Source organism: Euphorbia lathyris, chromosome 1 (genome assembly GCF_963576675.1).
Source record: "Euphorbia lathyris chromosome 1, ddEupLath1.1, whole genome shotgun sequence".
Lineage (NCBI taxonomy): Eukaryota > Viridiplantae > Streptophyta > Magnoliopsida > Malpighiales > Euphorbiaceae > Euphorbia > Euphorbia lathyris.
The window spans coordinates 80,550,380-80,576,520 of NC_088910.1; the positions used below are offsets into that span (position 1 = coordinate 80,550,380).

Below are 26,141 nucleotides of genomic sequence, written 5' to 3' on the forward strand. Positions count from 1 at the left end.
CGGGAATACAATACTGTTTAGCTAAATGTTTTTTGCTTTATTTTTTTTAACAAAAGAGAACATTATCTAATGTAATAGATAATTTTTTTATATATATTCTTATTATGACAATTATATTCGGTCTACCTCTACCCTAGTGTCAACCTAGTTGGGATAAGGGGGATTTTCGGTACTAAATAACATATTTCGACTAAAAAAATCATGCATTATAATTATACAACGTATTATATACATTTTAATTTAATTTGACATAAAATTAAGAAGAAATATATGAAGTACATTGGATTAATTCCATACCAACCATCTAATGATAAAAAAATACACAAAGTTACTTTATTAATTTGCAAAAAAACAAAGTAATCATATAATTCACCAATTATATATGTAGAAAATGATAAATTATGATCATTATACGGTATTAACTAGAATTTACTAAAATTAGGTAAAGTTAATATATATTAATATATGTTTTGGAAAAAAGTTCATATATTTTATTTAAAAATAAAAATACCGATTAAGATATATGATTGATGATAGTATAAATTAAGATAAGTAAAAAGTATACAATATTTTGCCAAAAAATATATTTTTATTTTTGACACACCGTCAAAATTAACTATCAAATTACAGTAAATATAGAGGTGTCATGTGTCAAAATTGAAGTTAGGCTTAAAAAATTAAATTAGTAATATTGAATCGATTAAAATTAAAATATAGGATTTAACCTAAAGATATAAATTCGAAGCATATAAAATTCCTAATTGCATCACATGACTCAGGCAATTCACTGTTACTTACTGCAATTTTATCCATCTCCATAGACAAATGCCTTCAATACCTAAATTAAGAAAAGTTTTAAAAAAATAGTTGATGGTCCAAAAAACATATCCATCTGATCAAAATTAAAACACACAAAAGGGGAATAATTTCCTACTCTAGGATTAGTGTTGGCAGAATTCTATAGAGGAAGGGGGTATTTACAGCCTTTTGATTTTCCTATCCCTAATCCCATTAGGTCAGTTAATTAGATTTCTAATCACATTAGGTTTTCTAATTAGATAATAAAAGGATTTATTAACTTTATCTATAACTAATATAAATATAAATAATAAATATAATTCTAATCCCATTAGAATATTTAATTAAGTTAGAATAATAATTTAGATATATAATCACAGGCAAAACACACCATTTGGCCTCTAACCTATCCAAAATTTGTGCATTTGGCCCCTGACCTATTATTTGGTTACATTTGGCCCTTGACCTATACAATTAGATAAAATATAACCCATTTTGGATGGAAACTTAACTGAGTTTTATTCTGTTAGTGACATGACAGTTATGACCAATATAAAAATGACATGTGTCATAACAATAAAAATTATTTTCCACGTAGACATAATGACATGGCAAGAGTAAATATTTTTCACAGTAAAAAAAACTTAAACTATTCAACTTCCTTAGTTCCTTCCATCTTTCACGTTCAATCAGCGACTTCTAGGATTCCTTTCGACTTCTGCAACTCTCATCCTTCCATCGTTCACCTTCAGCAACTTCGACAATTGCCACTCTTAGTTTGTCCTTTCCTGTAAGTTCTATGATTCCTCCCTGCATTTCCTTCGTGCGATTCCCTCCTTACTATCCTCTCCGACTTCTCTTTCCTACAAGTTCACCATTCACGTATTTTTTATTTTTTAATCTATTACTGAAAATTTATTCAACTGAAACGACTCAAATGACTTCACATAATTTGTTCCTTTACCTCTATATCCAATTTCAGGTATCTTTTACTTTTGAATCTAAGCAAAATATGAATTCTAATTGAAGGGAGTTAGGGGAAAATGTTATCCCAATTTAATTATATGTGTAAATCCTTAAATTATTAACCCCTAATGTCGGCTATATTTCTAATTTCTAATTCCTAATTTAGATGTGTAAAACCTTTTAGCAATAGATGTCATTGAAACCTCCATTTCTAAGCTATTTGTGTGGTATCTTTTTATGTGTCTTTGTCTGAAACCTGAAGGCTTTTGTATCTTTTTCTTCGTTTTAAAAGAGGCTTCAGTATCTTCAGTATATTTTTTTTCTCGTTCAATGATGTTTATAGAAGATCATTAAACATAGAGGTGTCAAAAGCTTCTATTAACTCCCCAATTTCCTAAAGCTTCAATGAAAAACAATATCTTTTTGCTTTTTTTTCCTTAGAAAACATATAATGATTATAAGTACTATGACTAAGGAGGTTTCTTGCTCTGATTGACCGTTTAATCTGATATGGTATCACTCTGAAATTGGTTAGCATGATTTTATGAATTGCTATGTTATGAGATTCTGTTTTTTCTTGTAGAATCAGAGAAATAAAGGAATTTGTAACTACTAGGACTTGAAGATTTTATGAACTATTATGTTATGCGATTTTTTTCTAAAATTGAAGCGAGCAGCAAAGTCATTCAAGTGAATTTGGCTTTGGAGGACTTGAAGATTTGACCATCTTTGTTGTATCGTAATTGCTAGGAATTGTGGACATTTTTTATTGTTTCGAAATTAGCAGAAATTTGGTTTGTAATTGCTAGAAATTGGACCATGCCATGTGTACTATTTGGATATTATTTGTGGAATGAATGTCAATCTTGAGATATTATTTATGGAACACAATGTTTAGACATTATTTTTTATTTATATGTAATTGTAATTGTGAAATGATTGTGAATGGAATTGTGGAATTATTTATACCTTAAATGTTTGCTATAAGTGTAATACAGACACTTTGCTATTCAATAATTATTTGTCATGGTTTGAATCAGAATCAATTGATCAATATTTATTTGTTAATGGGTTGAATCATTTACATATCATTCATCCATGGCATACCATTGCTCTATATTTTTGTAGAAGAAGAGCTCAACATTGATAATGATCTAGTTATTATATTATTACAAAACTGAGAAGCTACGTCCTACTCGTGAACTGCTCTCTTAAAAGAGAAATGAAAGACCGTGCTGACAAACAACTAGACGGCCAATTAAACAAACTTGGGAAAAAAATAAGATTCTGTTTTTAGTTGCTTAGAGCTTTCTCTATACCTTAATTGAACTATAGGAAGATTAAAAGGAAAAAGGATTGCCATTCACAATTAATAGGCCAGACTGCAAAGTCAAAATTTATTTTTATGCTAAACCATTCACAATTAATAGGTCAGATAACCAACATCTCTAGCAAATTGTTTCAATGAATTTTGAGAACTAACATCTCTAGCAAATTGTTTCAATGAATCGTTTTTTTTTTTGCAGCAGAACAATCTGTATCCTTCACAAGTCTATGAAGATCAATGGAGGACTTCTTGTTAACCTTGTATTTTCAACTACATATGCCTTTTTCTTTTCTTTATTTTTTGTGTTAATTTTCATTAAAAAATAATAAGAATTCCTTATCCAACGTTGATTTAACCTTATCTCCCTCAACCTTATCCATAGCTCTTCCTATTAAGTACATCGGTTACAACTCATTTTCATATTGAGTAGAGAAATAACTCAAATAAGCAATTAAAAGACTTCGGCACTTTAACAAGGAAAGCTCTATACTAGATATGGTTCCATTCAATATAGCATCAAAGCTCAGTACTTCTGAGGTGGCTGTTGTGTAAGCAGCAATCCAAACCGCTTCTTCAGCAGAACTCTTTCCTTCGAGAATTTGTCATCTGGAGAGAAGCGAGCTGCAACCAGGCAGAAAATTTATAAATTTCAATGCCTAAAACCTATGTTGCACAGAAACTAAAACCAAGTAACGTTGTTATAAAACAGTCTTTAAAACATAGCCAGGTAATGGAAGTCAAAACAGAAATGAAACACGGAAATGGACACAAAACACAGAAATGCTATGAAGAGGAGTTCCTATGCAACATAGCCTATAACTGAACTAAAGCTTCCATAGCATTTTAGTATGTCTGCTCACCATTAATTGTACAAACAAAATCCATCAGAGATTCTGATTTTGACACAAATATTGGTAGCAGGACTTAATTACTTTAGATTAGCTAATAAGGAGTAGCAAAATTCATCACATATCAGTCTTAAGCATTAACAAAAATAGTCTGAGGTACACCAATAGGACAGTACAATGGTTTAGCATTGACTATTACCAAAATATACCAAAATGACCCAAAATATATCAAAATGTATCAAAATGACCCAAAATGTATCAAATATACCGAAATGAACCAATATGTACCAAAATATACCAAAATGTACCAATATGTACCAAATGTACCGAAACATACTAAAATCTACCAAAATGAATTAAAACGCTTAACCAAATGTTTTTACACCACCAAACTAAACAACTTCAAGCTACGGTTGACTACTTGACCATTCAATAATATTCTTTGTTTTTTTCACCATGGCAAGTTGTGCCAAAGTCATTTGTCTTATCTCTTTCTTCGAATGAGATCTTGGAACACTCATCTCATTTGCAAACTTGATAGATTCACTAGTGGAAGATTGTAAATTTGCTTCATTTGATATCCTGAATCTTGCCCTGCTTGTTGACTGTGTTGGTTCAGGGGTTGTTATTGTTGTTGCCGATTGCTGAGATGTTGGCGTTGCTTGTTTCTTTGCTTTTCTCTTCCTAGAAGGAGGAACATACTGTACAGAGGGCAAATATAAAAACAAAATGAAACTCGTCAACCGAATGGTCGAAGAAACTCGAATGCAAAATATAGCAGGTTGACAACAACAATACATTAGATTCAATTGTCAAAATATAGCTATTGTTACTCCATATGCATTTGCTATTATATTTTAATCTAAATGCATATTCGTCCTTTACTAAATGCATATTCGCCTTTTACTGCTATATTTTATTCTAAATGCAAACTTTGCTGAATTGACCACTTAAAAATGTAGCAAAGGACGAATTGAAAAAGACAAATTTGCAACTAAGGATGAATGTTTGTAACAAATCATTACTGAATAAAAAATGACATCTTTATAACAAATCACTACAAAATAAAAATAATATTTTATAACAGATGATTATCAACACCAAAACTACAGATTTTTACAAATCATTATCGATACTAATACCTGACAGATTTAGAATATATAAACATACAAAATTTATATCAGAGGATTATCCTTTTTCTTTGGACATACTCTAACATTGTGACTTGTATCTTTGCAAAGGCTACATTTCATAACCAATCCTAATTGTGTAAACTTGCCGGTCTTCTTTTTTCTTTCTTCTGTTGGATTTTTTTTCCTATTTCTCTTTGGTCTTCCTGTCAACCTTAAATGGTGGTGGTAAGCAACCTCCCAATCCCATATCATTTAACATATCTATCCCTTTCACTGGCTTGAAGCTAAATGAATACACCTTCACATAGGTCGCTTTGTTGTACCATGAACTCACATAGTTTGTTACTTCTCTCTTTGATGCAACCCCTTCTTCCGTGTAACTAAAAAGTTGATTTTTTTTCCCTCCAAATGTTCACTGAATATTTTGAAATATTTTGCTTCTGGTGGTTTATTGATACTATTATTTATTGAACAATGCCTTAAGAGAATCATTCATTTTCTAATAATGTTATTTGTCGATATATATTGTAACTTTTACAATATTCTTGTGTTATATTCTAATATTTATTGTAGTCATTTTTTTTTTCTAATAACATAATAGTTAGAAAAACTAATTATAATCATTAAAAATTAAAAGACTTTGAAAACTTGGTATAAAGAGGAAGGTGTTAATCTTTGTAAGTTTAATCTAAAATTTAGTATTGAAATAATAGTTTTTATATTAATTTCTCCAAATTATTTTTATATTTTTATTGGGAAGGTTAATTTGATTACGGCAAAGATAGAAAAAAGAAAATACTATTCCTAAATGGGACAATAAAAAAAAGGGTATTACTATATATCGTACTCAAATTCCTTATCACCGCATCCATTGGACCATTTTGCCTTTGGCATAAAAATTTTGTCAAAATTGGGAAATTTTTTTTTGAGAGAAAATTCAAAATTTAGCCTAAACGGATGCGGCATACCATTTCCACCATGGATGCCGCATCCGTTTAGGCTAAATTTTGAAATGTCAGCCGCTAAATACCGCAACCAAATTCCTTATCACCCCTCTTTTGGACTTTTTTGCCCTTCTCATAATTTTGATCAAAAACTGAAAATTCTTTCTCCAAAATCATAAACCCGAATAACAATAATTGAAATTATGAAAATAATTGATGTGTGACAATCCGAACCCCGAAAATGGATGATTACGAGTCGGAAACATTAAGATTTACATATTTTTATCAAAGAACTCATGAAAATAATACATATTTTTCATGACGATTTTACATTTTTCGTCACAAAAAATAGGAGAATTTTTCATTTTTCGTCATAAAAAATTGAATGATTTAGTATTTTTCGTCACTAAAAATTTTACGATAAATATTTCAAAATTTGACCTAAACGGATGCGGCATACCGCTCGACCCATGGTGAGAACGGATGCGGCGTACCGCTCGACCCATGGCGGGAACGGATGCGGCATCCGTTCCCACCATGGGTCGAATGGTATGTCGCATCCGTTTAGACTAAATTTTAAATTTTCTCTCAAAAAAAAATTTTCCCAATTTCGAAATTTTTTTTATGCCAAGGGCAAAATTGTCCAATGGATGCGGTGATAAGGAATTTAGTTGCGGTATATGCAAAATCGTAAAATTTTTAGTGACGAAAAATACTAAATCATTCAATTTTTTGTGACGAAAAATTAAAAATTCTTCTATTTTTTGTGACGAAAAATGCAAAATCATCATGAAAAATATGTATTATTTTCATGAGTTCTTTGATAAAAAGATGTAAATCTTAATGTTTCCGACTCGTAATCATCCATTTTCGGGATTCGGATTGTCACACATCAATTATTTTCATACCTTCAATTATTGTTGTTCGGGTTTATGATTTTGGAGAGAGAATTTTCAGTTTTTGATCAAAATTATGAGAATGGCAAAAAAGTCCAAAAGTGGCGGTGAAAAGGAATTCGATGGCGGTATTTAGCAGCTCACTAAAAAAAAGCGCGAGTTATGCTGAAATTAAATATACACATGAAATACAGAAAAAAAAAAAAGTGAAAATGGTAACCCTTAAAAAGAAAATTGGCCAAATAAAAATAAGGGTAAACTTCAAATAAAACCCATGTGGTTTCACTAATTTTCAGATAAAGGATTGTGGTTTACTTTTTGTCAAAACGAGAATTGACGTTTTCAACTTTAGCAAAATAAGGACTTTTTCGATTGATACTATTAAAATCACCCTTGACGACTTCAAAAATGACATATTTTAAGAACTACTAATATTCTAAACAACTTTAATTCTTCAACTTTTTTATTTTGAGATTGTTTAGATGATGTTTGGTAAAGAGGGAAAGTTAATTTTTAGAGAGAGAAAGTTCTAAAAAAAATGATTTTCAAAAATCGAAAATGTAATTCCATAAAAAATATGACATTGAACAACTTTAATTCTTGAAAATTTTCATTTTCAGATCGTTAAAAATGGTTTTAATAGCATTAATCCAAGTGTGAAACCTCAATCCTAGTTTTGACAAAAAGTAAACCACAGTCCCTTTATCTGAAAATTAGTGAAACCACAAGGGTTTTATTTGAAATTTACCCTAAAAATAATTTATATTCATATTTGGTAAAGCCATATCATATGATATGGGTTTTTGCATGAGGTGCAGTGTATATAGTGTGTAAAGATATCAAATAAATGGGGTTGATTTTGCTGTCCTTAATTGGATGTCTATATATGTTAATCAATTCTGTTTTTCAAACGCACTTCCATTTATATACAGTTACATACGATACGATAAGAAGAAGAAAAGAAAACAATAAGCGGGAGAAGGAGGAATGGAGATCGAGATGGAAAATTCAGCAGCTTCTGCTGCTCAACAAGAAGCTTCTAACAGTAGAAAGAGGAAGAAAGCTTATTATCGCCATACAGATCACCAGAATCAGCAGCTTGAAGCGTATAACTCTCTCTCTCTCTCTCTCTCTCTCTCTCTCTCTCTCTCACGTTTCTTCAGGAATCAGGATGGCTTGGTTCAATATTAGAATTGTTGTTAATGTGCATCTCTGATTTCTTCTTTGAGTGTGTGATTACGTATGGTTGAAAATGGATAATCGTGTTAGATTTTTGTTGTGTAAAATGACTTCTGGAAAATCCTTCCTTGCTAGAATTTGTTGCTTTGCTGTTACTGTGTCTGTGTATGTCATCTGCCAAAATAGGAACCTTTTGTGTTTTCAACAAATTAATATATATCATCTGTATAAATCAACAAGTAAAACCACCTTGTCATGAAACCAATTGACTAACAGGTTAAACTGATAGTAAAGGTTCAATCTGAAATCTTATATTAATATCAGACACACGTCAGGTTTTTTTTTACCTTTAGCCATTAAGTAGCATTTGGGATAAATAAATACCAATCATACTTATTTTGTTTAATTCTGCTATTTGTTTATTAATTCAATGGTTTTCTCTAATAACGAGTGTTATAATTCTACTTTGATTACTCCTTAATTGATGTTACTTAGTGTTTCTAGACTTTAAATGAATACTTGAATGAATCCTTGAATGGATCCTCTCATTCTTAAAATATCTCTAGTTGATGATTAATGGAAATTCCAATGGCTATATTGATGACAGATTTTTCAAGGATTGTCCAAATCCAGATGAAAACCAGATGCGACAGCTAAGCAAGGATCTCTGCCTTGAGCTTAAACAGATCAAGTTCTGGTTTCAGAATAAAAAATATCAAACTAAGGTATCTTCTTTTGTTTGTTCTTTATCAAATTCAATGAGTTTTCACCTCTCATTTTCTATGCAGGCTCAAAATGAGAGAGTAGAGAACTCGGTTCTTCGATCAGAAAACGAAAGAATGCAACAAGAAAACATGGCTATCAAGGAGGCATTCAAGAATGTGATATGCCCAGCTTGTGGAGGTCCTCCGTTTGGTGAAGAACAATGTCACGGAAGCTTGCAGAAACTTCAGCTGGAAAATGCTATGCTGAAAGAAGAGGTTAGCACACCATCTGTTTGATATTTTTCATCTACAAATTGTATTCAACTTGTTTAACTGTTTTGCAGCATGAAAGGGTGTCTGAACTTCTTGCCAAATACAAAGGAAAAACGATTTCTCCCGTTGATCCATTGATTCCTCCTACCCATGTTGCTTCAATGGAACTAAATGATGGAATGTCAGATCGTATTTCATTACCTTTCCAGCTTAAAGGAATTCCAGAAATGGAGAAGGCACTCATGTCTGAGACTGCTACTGCTGCCTCTGATGAGTTGTTAAGGCTTTTGCGAATCAACGTACCTTTGTGGACTAAGACTAGTCCTGATGGAAGATTAATCATTCATCGCAAGAACTACCAGAAAATATTCCCTAGGCCAAACCATTTCAACACATCAAATGCACATATGGAAATATCAAAAAGTTCAGGAACTGTGCCAATAAATGCAATGAACTTGGTCGAAATGTTCCTTGATTCGGTAAGTGAGAATTATCCCTAGTTCTCATTACAATACATATGCAAAGACTGCATTTAAGAAATTTCTTTTGAATATGCAGAGTAAATGGGTGGACCTTTTTCCAACAATTGTAACCAAGGCATGCATAATGCAAGTGCTTGAAACTGGAGCATTAGGAAACCGGCATGGAGCCTTGCATCTGGTATAGATATTATGGTTTCGTTAAGTACTTGTTTCCATTCTGGAATTTAATGTAGCATCAGGTTTTTATTTTCAATTAAGCTAATATAAGAAAAATGCAGATGTATGAGCAGCTGCACATACTTTCACCTTTGGTTCCACCTCGAGAGTTCTACTTCCTTCGCCTTTGTCAACAAGTTGAGCCTGACATGTGGGTGATTTCGGATATATCCTACGACTTCTTTAAAGAAACAAACTCCCCTTCCTGGGCTTGGAAGCTTCCATCGGGATGCATGATCCAGGAAATGCCAAATGGATGCTCCAAGGTAAATGAACTGCATTTCCTTGTCTAACATGGTCAATTACTTTGGAATGTAGTGATAATTAGAATGACAAATTCGGGAGGCACATTACACATGTTCGCAAAATGGAAGTTAAGTACAGATGGCTGAATTTAGCAGATGTCTGACATTCTTATTGTGATATTGTGACTGACAGATATTGATTTGAGCTAATTAAGATATGTCTAACTTGTGTAATATATTGCAACGAATGCCTTGGTTCAACATGTTTAGTTACCCTAGGTATTAGACCTTGCAAACACTCTAACTTTGATGACATGATTGAAAATTTCGGTTCAATAAACGAATTAAGGGGGCGTTTGGTTCGGGGTTTTTAGGAATGGGAATGGGAATGGGATGGTTTCATTCCCTTTGTTCTTGTTTGTTTAAAAAAAAAAAAAAACTCATTCTCTTTACCCATTTTAGATTATAGGTTTACCCCACTTTAGGTTAAGCCCATTACCCCAGGCCCCCGTAGGGAACTGGATTCCCTTTACCCCATTCCCTTTCCTAAACATATATAGGGGAATTAATGTTTATTCCTTTCTTTTCCTTTAGTTTCCCTTTCTTGATTCCTTTTCCCTTACCCTTTGTGAACCAGACGCCCCCTAATTAGTCAAAGAGAAATTGAAAAGAAGCCACTGTTTGTTCCAATGAAATTCTTCAGCATTTAACAGGTATGGATGAATCTGGCTGAATTTCGACTCTTAACTTTAATGAAATGATTGGAGGAAAAGTTCTATCAATTGATTAATGGCTAATGATTGAGTTAATTAAGAACCATCCACCATACATATAGTTGACAATTAATGTCTGGCAATTGTATGGTAAGATTGTGATGCTATTAAATAGAATCCCCCATGTAACAGGTGATTATATTCTCCTAATCCAAGCTTATATTACAGCATTTAACAGTCAATGAACACTAATATTTTATTGTAATAACCCATTAAAATGCATGACAGGTAACTTGGGTAGAACATGTGGAAGTAGATGGCAAAACTCAAACTCATAGACTTTACAAAGATCTAGTATGTGATAATGCTGCATATGGAGCTGAAAGATGGATTGTTACCCTTGAGAGGATGTGTGAAAGATTAGCTTTCTCATTTGGGGACACTACACCTACCAGAGAACTTGGAGGTTTATATGTCATTTATTTTCCCTTCTGTTCTTTAATTGGTGGATTTGGGTTTAACACATTGCGTCTATGGTTCAGTGATTAGTTCAGGTCAAGCTAAGAGAAGCATAATGAAACTATCTCACAGGATGGTGAGGAATTTCTGTGCAATGTTGAGTATGTCAGAGAAGTTGGACTTTCCTCAGATGTCTGTAGCAAACAATGGCTGTGTTCGAGTATCTGTCTGCAAAAGCTACGAATCAGGGCAGCCTGGTGACATGATTGTGAATGCTGCTACTTCTTTATGGCTTCCTCTCCCACCTGAGGAAGTTTTCAGTTTCTTCAAGGACGAGAAAACACGAATTCAGGTATTCTGCATCCTAAAATCAGTTTCTTTCTACATTAATATATATATGCATTTATGTTTGTGAACATAAAGATATTTGGTTTTCAGTGGGACACACTCTTCAATGGAAACCCTGTAGATGAGGTTGCACACATCTCAATTGGTGGTGATGAAGGGAACTGCATTTCAATTGTTCAGGCAGCAGAGAAGAACATGATGATTCTTGAAGAAAGCTGCAGAGATGGTTTAGGATCCTTAGTAGTATATGCTCCTGTTGATATGAGAGCAATGCAACTAGCAATAACAGGTGTTGATCCGGCATCAAGCGTACCAATCCTTCCATCTGGTTTTGTTATATCTGGAGACGGCCGTCCACACCTAGAAGATGGAAGACCGGGCGGTTCACTACTCACAGCTGCATTTCAAATATTGGTATCCACCCCAAGTTATTCTTCATCCAACTCCAAGGAGCTCAATATGGAATCCATTGCAACTATTAATGATCTCATCACTTCCACTGTTCACAAAATTAAGGTTGCTTTGAATTGCGACTGACCCTTTTTCTCAATTCATTTTAATCATATACATTTCCTTTTTCTTTTCTTAATATATTAACTAGTATTTTATTTGAGGAGTTCTGCCTGTATTAATTATTTTTCATTTTCTAAAACTTCTTTTGACTTGTTATATGAATGCAAATAAAATACGGTCAATTACCTACCACCATAAGAGGGCAATTTTAGGCATGCACCTTTTTGCCTCAATTTGTCTATTCAATTGAGGACTTGTTTTTTTTTTGTGTAAATAAATTTATTAATTAACAGCTATTTGGGGTGTGTCATGAACTTTTAGTTAAAATACATTTAAAGAAAGTGCTTTACACTTGCAGAGTCGAACAAAAACAAAACGATAAGGACTAAATATCATCAAATAGAAATATGTAGACCAAATTTGATAAATTTGTCAAGTATGAAGGATAAAAATAACATTTTTTACTTTTAGAAATCCACCCACAAGTTAGGAGAGAAAATGCCCTTTCACAACAATTCAGCACTTGTTTGGAAGCATGAAGGACAAAAATAACATTTTTACTTTTAGAAATCCACCGGTTAGGAGAGAAAATGTCACTTCTTATTTTTTTTTTTGTAAGAAGGGAAGAAAAAAAACAAACAAACAAAAACCTAACCCGGGACCAGTCTAGGAAGACTGACCCCAATCCTATCCTCAAGAAGAGAAGGTAACAGAAAAGAAGGAGGAACGGAAAGGGTAGAAACACCTAACATCCCCCCATGCCCAGCAGCTGCCAAGCGATCCGCCACGCGGTTTTGCTCCCTATAAATATGGGAGAAGGTAAGAGAATCGAAGGCAGGACGAAGCCTCAAGATGGCTTTAATGAGATTCTGACTCTTAAGACAAACAGCCTGTCTATCCGAAATCCTGTTGATAGCCTCCAAATTGTCAGACTCCACCGAAAGTCTTTTAACACCCATGCGAATGGCGAGTTTAATGCCAGACAAGATCCCCCAGAGCTCTGCAGTAAAGGAGGAGCCCGTACCTAAGTTATGGGTAAACCCAGCCAGCCAGGCGCCACCAGCATCCCGAAGAACTCCACCAGCAGCAATTCTGCCATTACTAAGGCAGGAGCCATCCGTATTCAACTTGACAACCCCTTCCCTGGGCTTCCTCCAACCAACTAACTGGACCTCTTTAACCGGGGAGGGGTGAACCAGGGGCTCTCCTTCAAAACTCTTTGTAATAACAGAGAGTTTTTTCGAGAAGTAAAACCGGAGGTCAGGAATAAAGACAGTCTTCTCAGCAAATAACTCTTCATTCCTCCATTTCCACATTTGGTGACAAATAATAGCGAAGAGAATAGCCCCGTGCTCCATACTGGCCAACAAATTCCCATTAACGCCTTCAGAGAACCAGTCAATATCAGAGAACCCCATAAAGGAAGGAAGGATGTGGTGAGGAAGGACCCCTTCCTAAACCTTTCTACTATTCGGGCAATCCCTCAAAGCATGGCACAAGCTTTCCACATGGCCGCTGCAAATGTCACTTCTTATGAAATAATGGAAATTTATTCCTAATGGTTTCAAAGTTTCTAAATAAGATCAAATTTATTCATTATCTTATGTAAAATTTGAACAAACTCGTTTGATAATTATTTGATTATCAAATCCAACACTCCAAATGAATTTATCTATTAATAGAAGTAGTATCGTAAATTTTGTTAGATTATTTGTAACTACGTTAATACCACTACAATAAATATTTTAGACATTTTTAGAGTTTTTTTTATGATTAATGTGACAGATTCATTTTTTTACCTTTCGGAAGCTAATTTGTAACTATATTGAAAAGTAAAGTGATAAAATAGTTATTTTACAATTTATCGTTTTTGTAGTATTTTACCTTTATTCATTTAATTGCTTTACTGTTATTTAGTATTCAATATATACTCTGGAAGAACAATTAAGAAAATCAATTTTAGAAATAAGATCATCACTTTCTCACCAAATTATTCCTTCTCTCGTTATTTCCTTCTACTTTTATCTTTGAATTTGTCATGGTGTTAGAGCCACTATTCAAAACCAAGGTCGCCTGAACTCCTTAGGCTTTCGAAATCGAAAATCCGCCTCGATTTTTTCCGATTAGTCTCTCTAGGTGTTTTTTTTTCCCTATACGATTTTTAGCTGTCTGGGCTCCGCCTAAGCGACGATAAACAGAAACATTTTTTTGTTGTAGTTTTTTTTACTATAATTTGCTTTTGAACTGTTTTAAAGATATTGTTGTTAACGTTGACATTTGCATAATATATGTTACAAATATACTTGTTTTTTTCTATATTAAATAATTTTATATTATTATTTTTAGATAGTATAATACTTGAATTTATATAACAATTTGTTGATTAACAAATAAAAAAATAAAAAGAATACAAATCTGATTAATTTTGGAGGGTCATGTCTGCCCGGCTAGCGTCTAACGTTTTTTACAACCTTTGTCAAAGCCTGACTTCCTCGACTTTCAGATTCTGTAATTCTTCCAATGATCAATCTGATGAGAGTTGAAGCAGAGGTTGATGATAATGTCGAATCTGATGATTCATTTCATTCTTCTACTCAAAAATAGTTATTTTACATTTTACCATTTTTATAGTATTTTACCTTTCTGCCCATTATGTGTATTTATTTACTTTACCGTTGCTTTGTATTCAACATATACTCATGTCTTATTGATTTTGATTTGTTTAGTTGGAAATCAGAGTTGATCAAGCTATTTTAAAGATCCCGTTAAGTCGATGGATTATTACTAATTCTCTATTTTGGGTCTAATCTAAAAATGGAGAGTATTTGGTGAAATCTGGATATAAGGTAGCTTGTGCTGCGTTGCTGTCAAATTCAAATTTAGCCTCTTCTTCTATGGGGGTTCATCAGTTGTGGTGTTATTTTTGGAAAGTTAAAGTGTCAGCTAAGTTCATTTGCATAGTTTGGTGTGCTGCTAAGAATGTTCTATCTTGTTTTAATAATCTTTTGAGAAAAGGTGTTAATTTGCAGAGGGTCAATGTTGTTTTTATGGCTTCCATTCTAAAACTCTAATTCATCTGTTTAAAAGTTGTCCTGTCATGAAATTATATTGGAAACAATGGAATTTGATTTATCCAGTTTATAAGATGGTTAGAGTGGATTGTTTAGATTGGTTTTCTGCTGTGCTGAAGATTTTGCCAAAAGAGGAGTTTGCTTTCTTTTGTGGGATGATTAGTTATATTTGGTTTGGAAGGAATCAAATTATACATGCTAAGAAGCGAATTGGGGAATTTAAGTCGGTTGGACAGATTTGGGATTCAATTTTGAAGATCGGGGAATCTGTGTTTGTTCATCAGGAGGGACCTAATACATTTCTCATGGCTACTGATTTTGGAGTTCAGTACGTTGGGGCGACTTCTTTTCTTAATTTTGCAGGTACTGATACAGTCCAATTGCCAACTTTTGAGGATGCTGTTAGGATTTCTCCCTCGGTGGTTCTGGTACTGTCATTAATTTTGAATGCTGCTGCTCGGCCATTTTAATCTGCTTCTGTTTGTAATGGGGTAGTACATGATGCAGTTAATTGTGATGTTGTTCCATTGTTGCTGTTCGTGATGGTGCTGTTCCTACTACTAATGTTCAACATTCAAATCACTCGGTCCATGTTGCTGCTGTTCGTCAAATTGATGTTCCTGTAGCTGCTGGTCTTGATGACATTGGTCGTCTAGCTGCTGTTCGTGATGGTGCATTTTTTGTTGCTGGTAATCATGATGATGGTGTTCATCAAGCTGACGTCCAACAAGTTGTTGTTCGTGAAAGTGCAATTCATGAAGATGTTGGGCATCAAAATTATGTTTGTACAAGTGCAGGTCATGGTGTTATTCATGCTGATGAAATTATGAATTTTGGCTGTGCTGTGGCTCCACCAAATTCTTCTATTTCTTTTGCTCAACCTTCAAGTTCTGATATAAGTGCGGTTGCTCCTGTGGAAAAGTTGTTTTGGTCTCCGCCTCCAACTAATGTTTATAAGCTTAACTGTGACGCGACTTTTTCGGAAAAAACCTCTATTGATTCGTTTGGCATGGTGGTTATTTAGTCTTTATGTCAGGTGGAGGACCAGTTGATACCACTTTATCAGCTCTTCATGCAGAGTTAATAGCTATTCTATTTTCCTTGCGCTTGGTTCATGATTGTGGCTTTCAATCTATTTTGGTAGTAACAGATTCTGCATCAGCTATACATTTGATTTGCTTAAAGGTGGTTTAGTCTTGTCAAATTGGTTGGGGGTCATTTTAGGTGATACTATTGAGGTGGTCCAATCTTTTGCTTCAATTGAGTTCATGCATGAAAGGCGTCAAACGAATTCTTTTACACATATCCTAACAGCTTGGTCACGTACTCTTTCTCATATGGAAATCCTTGTTGAAGATTTTCCTAATTGCGTTTCTACTTGTATTCAATATGAGTATAGGATCTAAGCATGAATAGTTGTTTTTGTTTTGATTTTGCTTTCCTTGATGAAAGGTGGATGTAGATTTTGTTTTTATTGCTCAGTTCTCTATATTGAAAGTAATGAATTTGTGATAATTATTCTGTACTGAAATTGTTATAAGATATATATGAACCGAGTTATTATATATATATATATATAGCCACATGCATACAATTTGAAACTGTTCTAAACCAATTTAAGTATTTCAAATCATATGAAAACGGATTTAAACGGATATAATTAGATACAAACATTTATAAGCATATACAAATACATTTCAACAAATCTATTTCCTGATATTTTGAAGAGAGATAAAGTTCTCTTATTTGGGGATTTGTACATGGGATCCATTTCTTTTGGAATTTTGATGCCGAAAATGGATCGCAGGAGGTAGATAAGTCTAAAGTTGAAACATGAGAAATTAATTCGTAAATGAACACTACTCCCTCCATTCCATTATATAAGTCATTCTAGGGTATTTCACACAAATTAAGAAATATATTGGTTAACTAAAAAAAATTCTCTCTCATGTCACTATTGGGCAATAAGCATTGGAATATTAAAAAACACATGTATCAATACAAAAAATAATTCTCTCTCATATCACTATTGGACAATAAGCATTGGAATCCTAGAATGACTTATATTTAGGGAAAAAACCAATTTGCTAGAATGACCTATATAATAGAATGGAGGGAGTATTATTTATATTGTTATTTTGAAAAAATTCAGCATACTGTATATTTCTTAGTAAATTGTTTTCTTCTATTTTGGCAGTTGCTTAATTCTATCATTTTACACGATCTTTTCCCTTATTGGCGATTTTGAAGCAAATTGATGTGCCAAATTAACTAGTTTTGACCATTTTCCCTATGTTTCCATAAAAGTTCCTACTAGTTTTGATCTAAATATCTTTAAAAAGAGGGATGGCACAAGTTCCAAAAATATTACTAAATAGTATGATCTCTGTTCATCCTGCTGTTCATCCTGCTATGAAAATATACCAAAATATACGAGTATAGGCTCAGGCATCAGCATAGTTGCAATTTTAATTTAGGCTTAATACATCATTTGCTCCCTGAACTTGTCCAAAATAGTTGATTGGCCCCCTGAACTTTCAAAGTGTCTCGATAGCTCCCTAAACTTGCATAAAATGTTTAGTTAGCCCTTTGAACTTGCGTAAAACGTAATCAATTGATCACTCGGTTGCAAAAAAGTAAGTTAAATACGGAAAATGTATTCCACGTTTCTTCAAATGTTATTATATAATTCAAAAATAGAGTAAAAATGAAATTATTACTTGTTCAACTACAAACCTTGTATTCTCTAATATTACAACCGCAATACCCCGATCTTAATTGTTTTACTTTTTTTTAAACGCGTGCAATATATTTTCCATATTTAATTTACTTTTTTGCAACCGAGTGATCAATTGATTACGTTTTACGTAAGTTCAGGGGGCTAACTGAACATTTTATGCAAGTTCAGGGAGCTATCAAGACACTTTGAAAGTTCAGGGGGCCAATCAACCATTTTGGACAAGTTCAGGGAGCAAATGATGTATTAAGCCTTTAATTTACCAAAACCAGAATTAAACAACTTTTCTCGCCAATATTGGCACATTTTTTTAGCAAAATCAAAGTATAATTGTGCCAGAGATTGGGGCATAAGCTTCCACATAATAGAACTCCAATATAACTTTAGACCTTCTTCTCAAGGTTGTATGTATAAACAGGAGGTGAAAAAGTGTAGCATCACCACACTCCAAATTTCAGACACAGCAAAGCTCTCTTATTTTCCTATCAAAATTACAATGACACCGTAAGATGGACAATGGATTCCGAAACATTTCCAGTCATGATCACAACTTTCTTAGAGGTCCTCAGGGCCGTTGATATCCTGAATACAAAGATAAAGGTCAATCCAAATTTATAGAAGAAATTCATGTGACAAAAGCATATAGCTGAAAGTTATATGGGTAAAGGTCCAATTTTGCATCCAAACATATTTGGAGCAGCAATTCTAAAATGCAATGCTCCGTCATCGTTTTTTCCTTTCCTCAGTTTTGCTCTTTATTAAGGATTTCGCTGAAAATTTTGATGGCAATTGCACACAGATTTCAATTTGTGTTTAATTTTCATCAATATTCAATTAAAAAACCAACAAAAACTGAACTAGGATAAAAACAACGAAGGTAACATTGCATCCCCAAAATCGTTAAGGGTTTCGTTGCTCGCATCTCATTAAGGGCAATTTTTACCCTTGACTTGTATTCATAGGATTGTACCTTGTCTGCAAGTACAGCTCCATCAGGTATTTCCAATTTCACTCCAGATTTTGCTGTAATAGCCACTTTCCCCTACAAAATTCGCACGAGGGTTTGATGTTAATGTTTATATAGAATGAAGCAAGGCAATATTACAGTATTTATAAGCACTAGATTCAAGCTCTATCAACACACAAATACATAGTATACAAGCAAGCAATGCCAAACTAGTGTTATAAGCATCTGTGACAATGACAAACAAAGAAGCTGTCCATAACCCAGTTGCACAATCTAATAACCGCAAATAAATTTTTAATATTCAAGATGCAAACAGTTCCACATCTTTTTATTCTCCAATATATGGAACATTAATGGATTTTCATTTCTTTGCTCCTAAAGAAAGTGGGTAAGGCTACTATTATCATACAACTAGCAATCCTATAAATACCACTTCAAGCAAGGTAACATTATACAATCCAAAGTACCAGTCAGATAACACATAAATCAACCGATGAAAAATGTGCCTGCAAGAGTCAGTTGCAAATTGTAATTGCTGACCCTAAGTTCCATTTACTCTTCTACTCTTCCTATGTCACTAGTACTACAATATATCCAGTTAGTATCTATGCCCCTTTGATTTTCATGTTTTAATTATGAATAACATGCAAAAGGATGTAGTATAACATAGTTTTACACAAAACAACAAAATACATTGCATACGTCAAACAATTTACACCAAGTTACATGTAATGTTCTTTAAGATTACGAATCACTTGAGAACATAAAACAGTCTTCATTAATCTTATACATTATGGACTGACATTTTCATTTTGAAATTTTATCACAAGAATTTCAATGGGAAACAATTTCACATATATAGATACAAGACCACACCTCAACATGCCCACAAGGTTGACAAATAATTAGGGAGCCAACTAGCTTAGCAGATAGCAGAGCTGAATATGGTTGGCAGTACTCATAAAAGGACATTCCTTGCATATTTTAATAGCCTTCATCGTACAAACTTAAAGAAAGAAATTCAGAATATGACACCAGATAATTCCATAACTTGCCAACTTCTGGCAATTACATGGCATCTTCACATGATATACTTTCATGCATGCATCTAAGGAAATCAACAGAAAAGCAGTAGGAAGCATTTGATAGCCTGATGCATCAATACCAGGAATTCAAGACTAGCAACCAGGAATTGAGGTCCATTCCTAGTTTCTAAAGTTGAAATGAGAATCAATAAATGAAGATTTTCTTATTATTAGTTTCTAATTCCCAAAGTTCTCATTCCTGATTCACATATACTGGTTATAACAAAACAATGGTGCCATAAAGTCCTATATTGGAGTGGATGCCTTGTCCTAGTTCTTGATACGTCAACCATAAGTGAAATGAAACCAAGTAATAATGATTTATTCAGTATTAGTTTCGATCCTGTTGCATTCATGAATGTATATTACAATTATAGTGTCAGTTTGGCCCTTCAATTTGCCTCCAAAATGAACTTTGGGTATCAATTTAGTTCACAATTTTGCACTTTTTATCAAATTAGTCAAAAAGTAACAAGTGCCAACATATATATGATTCTTGGTTTTCTGACGTGTGTCAAATTGACCCATGAACCAATTTGAAGGGCCAATTTGGTCATTTACCAAAAACAATATAAAAAAGTAACACATGTACACTTATAATACCTTGAGAGTAACACCAGCACCGAACCATACATCACCAGAAACCTTAAGGCTGTCGAGCTCAATGATACTAGGGATTGACTTAAAGCGACCCAAGAAGTTGGCAACCTGTCAATAATAAAGAGATTCAATCCCTTGAAAAAAAATAAGTAAACTCTGTAAGATACCCTAATCCCCATAACAAATTATCACCTTCTTAAATTCTGGTCCCAGCTCAATTGAAGGATTATTAGGACTTTGTCTAGCTTTATTCCGGACAACATAACCATCCTCTAAGGTATAAAGATCAGACTGCCAAAATAGGTAGTGAAACGAGTCAGACACAGACTCAAATCTAGTTCAAATCTTGAATGCAATAAAAACATATAAGATAACCTGGACAAGAAGCAAGTCTGAAGTTGCCTTCACTGGAAGGAATCGAGATCGAGGACCATTTATTCCAATTGCATGGTCAAAAAACTGGTTGAAATGAAAACAGTAAAATCATTTTTTTAATGAAAAAGGGAAGTCCAACAAAGGAACATATATTCTTTAAATATAACATGTACCCTAATAGCTGCACCAGCTGCAGTTTCTAGCTGAAGAACTTTGACTCCATCTACTTCCTGGAAACAACCTCTTTTGTCAACTACCATACCATCTCTAATTGAAATGGAGCATCGGAAAAATCTAAGGAAGAGGGAGATGAAGCGAAGAAAGTACCTTTGGGTTAGGAATTATCTCCATCTTTAATGCATCAGCTTCCACCAGCCTTTTAATTGCTGACAAGTTCACCCACCTAATATAACCTTTCCTTTAGTAGTCGCAATCAGGTTGTAATTGCAATATTGATAGCAAACTTGACTTACAGATTGTTTGTATTGAAAATTTTGAACTTTTCTATTGACTTGAATTCATTGACCTGTTTGGAATCAAATCACTGGTCTATTAATTCAAAGGATAATATAATAAAGGCCTAATAACCCTTATTTAGGTGAAGGCCTTCCCACTCATTAATTAGAGCCTGCCAGTTATCTCTATCCAGCACTGCAGTGGATACTATAAGATCTCTAAATCTTTATCATAGAGACGGAATAACAATTTCAAATGAACAAACCATCTATGATCTAGAAAGAGAGTTTTAAGCTTACATGCTCATCAGGGACTTGTGCAATTTCCAATAGCTGCATTGCACAATCATGGAAACACAATTAGCCAATAGAAATTGTTCTATTGTTTTCCTGAACTTGGTAGACATTCATAAAAGCAGGAATATTAAACTGATGCATCAAGATTATGCATGATAAAACAATATTTCTAAAATCTGAACTCTTTAAGTAATGGATAAACCTTAGCCTGCCAAAAATTTATTGATAATCTATGCACATTAAAATTACTGTCAAGAGACAAAATACGCTTCCTGCATAAATCACCTAAGAACAAATGGAATAGAATCTACCAGTATTTAATTAACTGTGATTAGTTATTGGCTTTCTAAAGAGACGGGAAATTTAATGAGTTAAAAATCATATAAAAACTTCACATTACAACCTTGAACCCCCAAATTGGAGGTTACACATGCATCAAGTTTTTGAGGATTATGGAAATTGAAGTTAACACAGATTAAAATGGAATGCCATATGAAACATCGTCGATCCTTCTTCAACTCATGCATGTTCAGCCTCTATCGAAAAGGAAAAAAAAGCCAGAATAAAATCTTTAGTGAACTCAAAATCCCTAAATGATGTAGGACCTACCAAAAGTTTTCATGCCAAAGATGTTATAATTTAACCAAATTCCAAAATATGACTGTGGAGTGTTAATTCTTCTAAGAAAAAACAAAAGAGAATTACCAAATAAAAAATTGGGAAAATTACAAAAAAAAAAATGCATGTGGTTTTCCTTATTTGCAAACATAGGGATGTAGTTTAAAAGTCTGTAACTAGAGGTATGTGGCACATTTTGTCGATATGTAAATATAATTTTTTTTAAAAGACAAAAATTCCATTGGTTGTCAATCGTGCGCATCTTCAGAACTTAATGATGTAATTTAAACCACAAGTCTGTGTTTGCAAATAAGTCAAACCACATGCATTTTGTCGTACTTTTCCCTAAAAAATCACATGAAGCTTCAAATTATAATTTATATGGAGAATAGCATTTGCAAATTCCACTATAAAACCAACTTTTCCTACACCCACAATAAGGTAGGAAAACATAGAAACACTGCACAAGAACTGCATACCTGAACTTTTCCTTCATAAGAGATGAGAGTACCACCCTTTACATCAGCCAGGGTTTTGGGTGTCACCTGCAAAAGTATAAGATAATATAAGAAAACAGATACAAAACCGTGGAAGTGAATAAATGGCAGCACTGATCTTTTCGTACCTCCATGCAGTATTCGTTCTTGTTTCTGATCAAATGATTTAAAATTTCTGCGACACTGGGTTAAGGAATAATATCTGAAAGACTTGAATTCAAATATTTTAATCATTAATTAATCCCGGTAGAGTAAAGAATAGATATTGAAGGCGTGATAATGTCTAAAATAAGGATACTCAAATCAACAATAGCACCAAGGTTATCTGAGTTGGCAACAAACACATACTCTTTGCCCTGAATTGGAATTAAAAAGAAAAAAAAAGGTTATAAGTATCCTGGAGGAAGATTTACTGGACATCATTACCAAGTGTAAAGAAAAACTAAAGCTGAAGATTCAACCTTGGATAAAAGAGCATCAAGCTTGCCACTGTTCTTCAAGGAGGGGAATACATCACCATGTCCAGGAGGATACCTTCACAAAAGGATACCACAAAAAGAACTTGTTAAAACAGTCACACATAGTGATCATAAATCCCTTCAATTGATCCTTCCATTTACGTGAAGCTATTCCTTCCCAGTTATGCCCTTTAAACCTAGGGTGTTTTTATCCATAAAATCCACTCAACTCACATGTTTACCATTGATTGATCTAGTTGAAGACTACTTAATCTGAATTATGTGCTATATGCTCAAGAAAAAACTTAATGCATAACAGCTTAACATCCTAAACATGTGGAAGTAACATGAAATGCTTCAGCCCCTCTGAACAATTTATTTTCTAATAAAGTATTTTAAATTTTCACCTTGTAATACTTAATAGAAAGAGACTTTCATAATATATGCCAACTAAACAGAGTCAATTCATTGTGGTGAACAAAAAGAATAGGATTATAAATGAGTCGAACAGTACAATTCATTTGCAAGGGATTAGCAGAAACTCGATTTTATAAATATTATGAATTTGATTACTAGAAATTTCTAATAGCCCCTGATAAAATGATATAGGAATCCATGCTTGAAATACTTTTTGGAGGTGTATTGACTCCTTACCACAGAACTTTATATGAGAGATTTCCATAGAACTTTCTATTTGAAAAATAAAGAGCAGGAGGCAACCTCCTACTGGCTCTTTATTTGGAAAAAAGTACAGATATAATTAGAGATGTTAAAAATAATAATACAAAAAAAATCAACTTATTTACAAAGGTGCATATAGAAACAGACAGATAAATGATTCCATGTTCATATAGCAGTTTCAGAAAATGCAAATAGTTGCAGTTGATAGAAATTGAACATGCAAACTATGCATGTGCACCAAAAGTAAATTAAGATACTTTAAGATCATTGATCATGTTTAAACCCAAATAGAAAAACAAATATACTATACCATCCATCCTTGCCACTCTGTCCTTTGCAAGGCAGTGGTTGAAAATCATCAACAACTATACGAGGATACTGGCTCTGCATAGATTAAGGACGGAAGATCATAAATTTAGAACTTTTTCATGTCTTCCTAAAACAAGAAACATAGTAACTACACTTACCTGGTTAAAAGTATGAATATCAACATTTGCTTTTGAGTACTTCTCAATAATCTAAGAAATAAAATGTAATTAGTTTATCAGTACTGTGAATCGGGAAAAAAATAACAAAAACTCTCATCAATGTCAGGCACCTTTTGCGTGTCATCATGAGTATTGAATGAGTTCATCAGGAGCAGGGGAACGTTGCACCCATACTTGGAATTAAGATTCTACAGCAATCCTAAAGTCAGTCGCAGACACAGATAGAACATCCCAAAAGAATATAAAACACATAAAATTATACTATATATAACCAGCAGAGAGACGAAAGAAGTAATAACCTCAATCTGGATGACAATAAGGTCAAGGAATGTCAATCCATTACGAACTTCAATAACAGACCTGCAATAAGCAAGAAAGAAAAACCCATCAAATTAAGCCGTATGTCCATTGATGCACTCAAGCTGATAGGTTATTATATTAAAAAAAATCATGAAACAAGTATTTGAACGCTATACTTAGGTCCAGTGCAACCCATAGTTGTTCCCAGTCCTCCATTAAGCTTCAAAACAACAAGTTTATCGAGAAGCTTCTTAGTTTCTTCTGGATCTGCAACAACCAGATCGACCATCTGAGCATACTTTTGAAAATACAAAAGAAAAGAAGCCACGGAATTGAGATATAGCATTAGTATACTAGTTTTCGATAAAGATATATACCTTCAGGAACAGGGGCCAAGGTATCATAAGGAACAACTACTTCGTCAGTTGGTGTTTGAATCTTGCTCCATTCAATCTGTTGAGCTTCCCCACTTTTTCGCCACAATTTGACAGCAAAAGCAGCACAGAATCAGTAAATTGCAAATCTAAAATGTCGAATCAGATATCAATATCATACATTCATATAACCTTGAGTTATAAATTTTTAACAAAGCGGACAGTAAAGAAAAAGAACCAGGACTTGAATTTTAAAAAAAAAAACACCTGAGATAGCGAGAGACCAGATTAATGAATCCATTTTTCTCGCTCTCACTGCAAAAAAGAAAACCAAAATTAGATCAAATATCTCATCCTTCAGAACACAAGAAGAAGAAGAAAAATCCAAATACCAAAATGACAAAAACAAAGATAAATAAGAACAAATGAAGAATTGGACACCTGATTTGATTAAGGCCAGCGACAGAAGACTTGAGAGCAGGGAGCTTATCAGTGGCAGTGGCCATTAGGGAATTGAATTAGAGCTCCGATCTAAATAGGTTGAGAGAAAGAGATAAGAATGTTGCACAAAGAAAATGTGAATAATTGAAATATATAGGCGATAGGAGATATGTGGTACCTGGAAATTTTCGAAATGGAAATGCAAGGTGAATAATTTGATGGATGGAAAGGGACAAAAAAAGAAAAGAGATGGGATCTCAATGGTAAGGGTGATATGTATATATATATATATAGAAAATAGGGGAATTCGGATCAAAGAGTAGCAATTGTATTGTATGTGTCAGTGAAGGAGTGAAGGAGGGAGAGAGAGATCAAAGAGAGAATATGCAAACGAATATGACTCCTAACTCTCACAAGCTTTAGATTAGATTAGCCCGGGGAAAGGTGGGAGTGGCGCCTATTTTACGCTTAGATTGCCACGTTCCTGCTTTTTGTTATTTGCGTATTGCTTCTTCTTTTCCCTTAATACATTTTCACCACTATAAGAGCGATCCAATGGACTCTCAGTTATTTAAGAGTGACTAAGAGATATCATCTCTAACAATATTCATTATATTTACTTTTTATTTATTATTAAAATTATTAATTGTTGT

At 33.4% G+C, this 26,141-nt stretch overlaps 2 protein-coding genes across 3 annotated transcripts; one reads left to right on the forward strand and one right to left on the reverse strand.

Annotated features, from left to right (window-relative positions):
• The first annotated feature begins 7,879 nt into the window (after nt 1-7,879).
• On the forward strand, nt 7,880-12,133 carry LOC136210739 (homeobox-leucine zipper protein ROC8-like). Of its 2 annotated transcripts, XM_066002132.1 has the most exons (9): nt 7,880-8,018; nt 8,699-8,816; nt 8,880-9,071; nt 9,140-9,547; nt 9,627-9,728; nt 9,829-10,032; nt 11,013-11,190; nt 11,267-11,535; nt 11,622-12,133. In XM_066002132.1, exons 1-9 carry the CDS (start codon nt 7,900-7,902, stop codon nt 12,066-12,068), a joined length of 2,037 nt encoding a protein of 678 aa, XP_065858204.1. In that variant the 5' UTR covers nt 7,880-7,899; the 3' UTR covers nt 12,069-12,133. The 2 variants fall into 2 exon arrangements, with proteins under 2 accessions (XP_065858204.1, XP_065858194.1); XM_066002122.1 differs by having other exon boundaries at nt 8,699-9,071.
• A 6,074-nt stretch (nt 12,134-18,207) lies between these two features.
• LOC136203224 (UTP--glucose-1-phosphate uridylyltransferase) lies at nt 18,208-25,919 on the reverse strand. Its single transcript, XM_065994329.1, has 22 exons — nt 25,667-25,919; nt 25,489-25,578; nt 25,315-25,362; nt 25,051-25,142; nt 24,850-24,940; nt 24,673-24,733; nt 24,484-24,561; nt 24,353-24,403; nt 24,196-24,269; nt 23,208-23,280; nt 23,045-23,102; nt 22,875-22,921; nt 22,729-22,794; nt 21,635-21,667; nt 21,353-21,405; nt 21,207-21,282; nt 21,053-21,109; nt 20,880-20,963; nt 20,697-20,795; nt 20,508-20,612; nt 18,823-18,894; nt 18,208-18,434 (listed from the first exon to the last, which is right to left on the reverse strand). The coding sequence occupies exons 2-22, from the start codon at nt 25,551-25,553 to the stop codon at nt 18,408-18,410; spliced, it is 1,410 nt and encodes a 469-aa protein (XP_065850401.1). The 5' UTR covers nt 25,554-25,578; nt 25,667-25,919; the 3' UTR covers nt 18,208-18,407.
• Between the last annotated feature and the right edge of the window lie 222 nt (nt 25,920-26,141).

Excerpts from the sequence above, each read along its gene's own strand:
- LOC136210739 (XM_066002122.1), top strand. The coding sequence starts at position 7,900 with ATGGAGATCGAGATGGAAAATTCAGCAGCTTCTGCTGCTCAACAAGAA. Across the intron at positions 11,191-11,266 it reads ACCTACCAGAGAACTTGGAG|TGATTAGTTCAGGTCAAGCT; the intron begins GTTTATATGTCA and ends TCTATGGTTCAG. Across the intron at positions 11,536-11,621 it reads ACGAGAAAACACGAATTCAG|TGGGACACACTCTTCAATGG; the intron begins GTATTCTGCATC and ends TTTGGTTTTCAG.
- LOC136203224 (XM_065994329.1), bottom strand. The coding sequence starts at position 25,553 with ATGGCCACTGCCACTGATAAGCTCCCTGCTCTCAAGTCTTCTGTCGCT. Across the intron at positions 24,734-24,849 it reads ATGGGTTGCACTGGACCTAA|GTCTGTTATTGAAGTTCGTA; the intron begins GTATAGCGTTCA and ends TGCTTATTGCAG. Across the intron at positions 24,404-24,483 it reads CTCATGATGACACGCAAAAG|ATTATTGAGAAGTACTCAAA; the intron begins GTGCCTGACATT and ends TTTATTTCTTAG.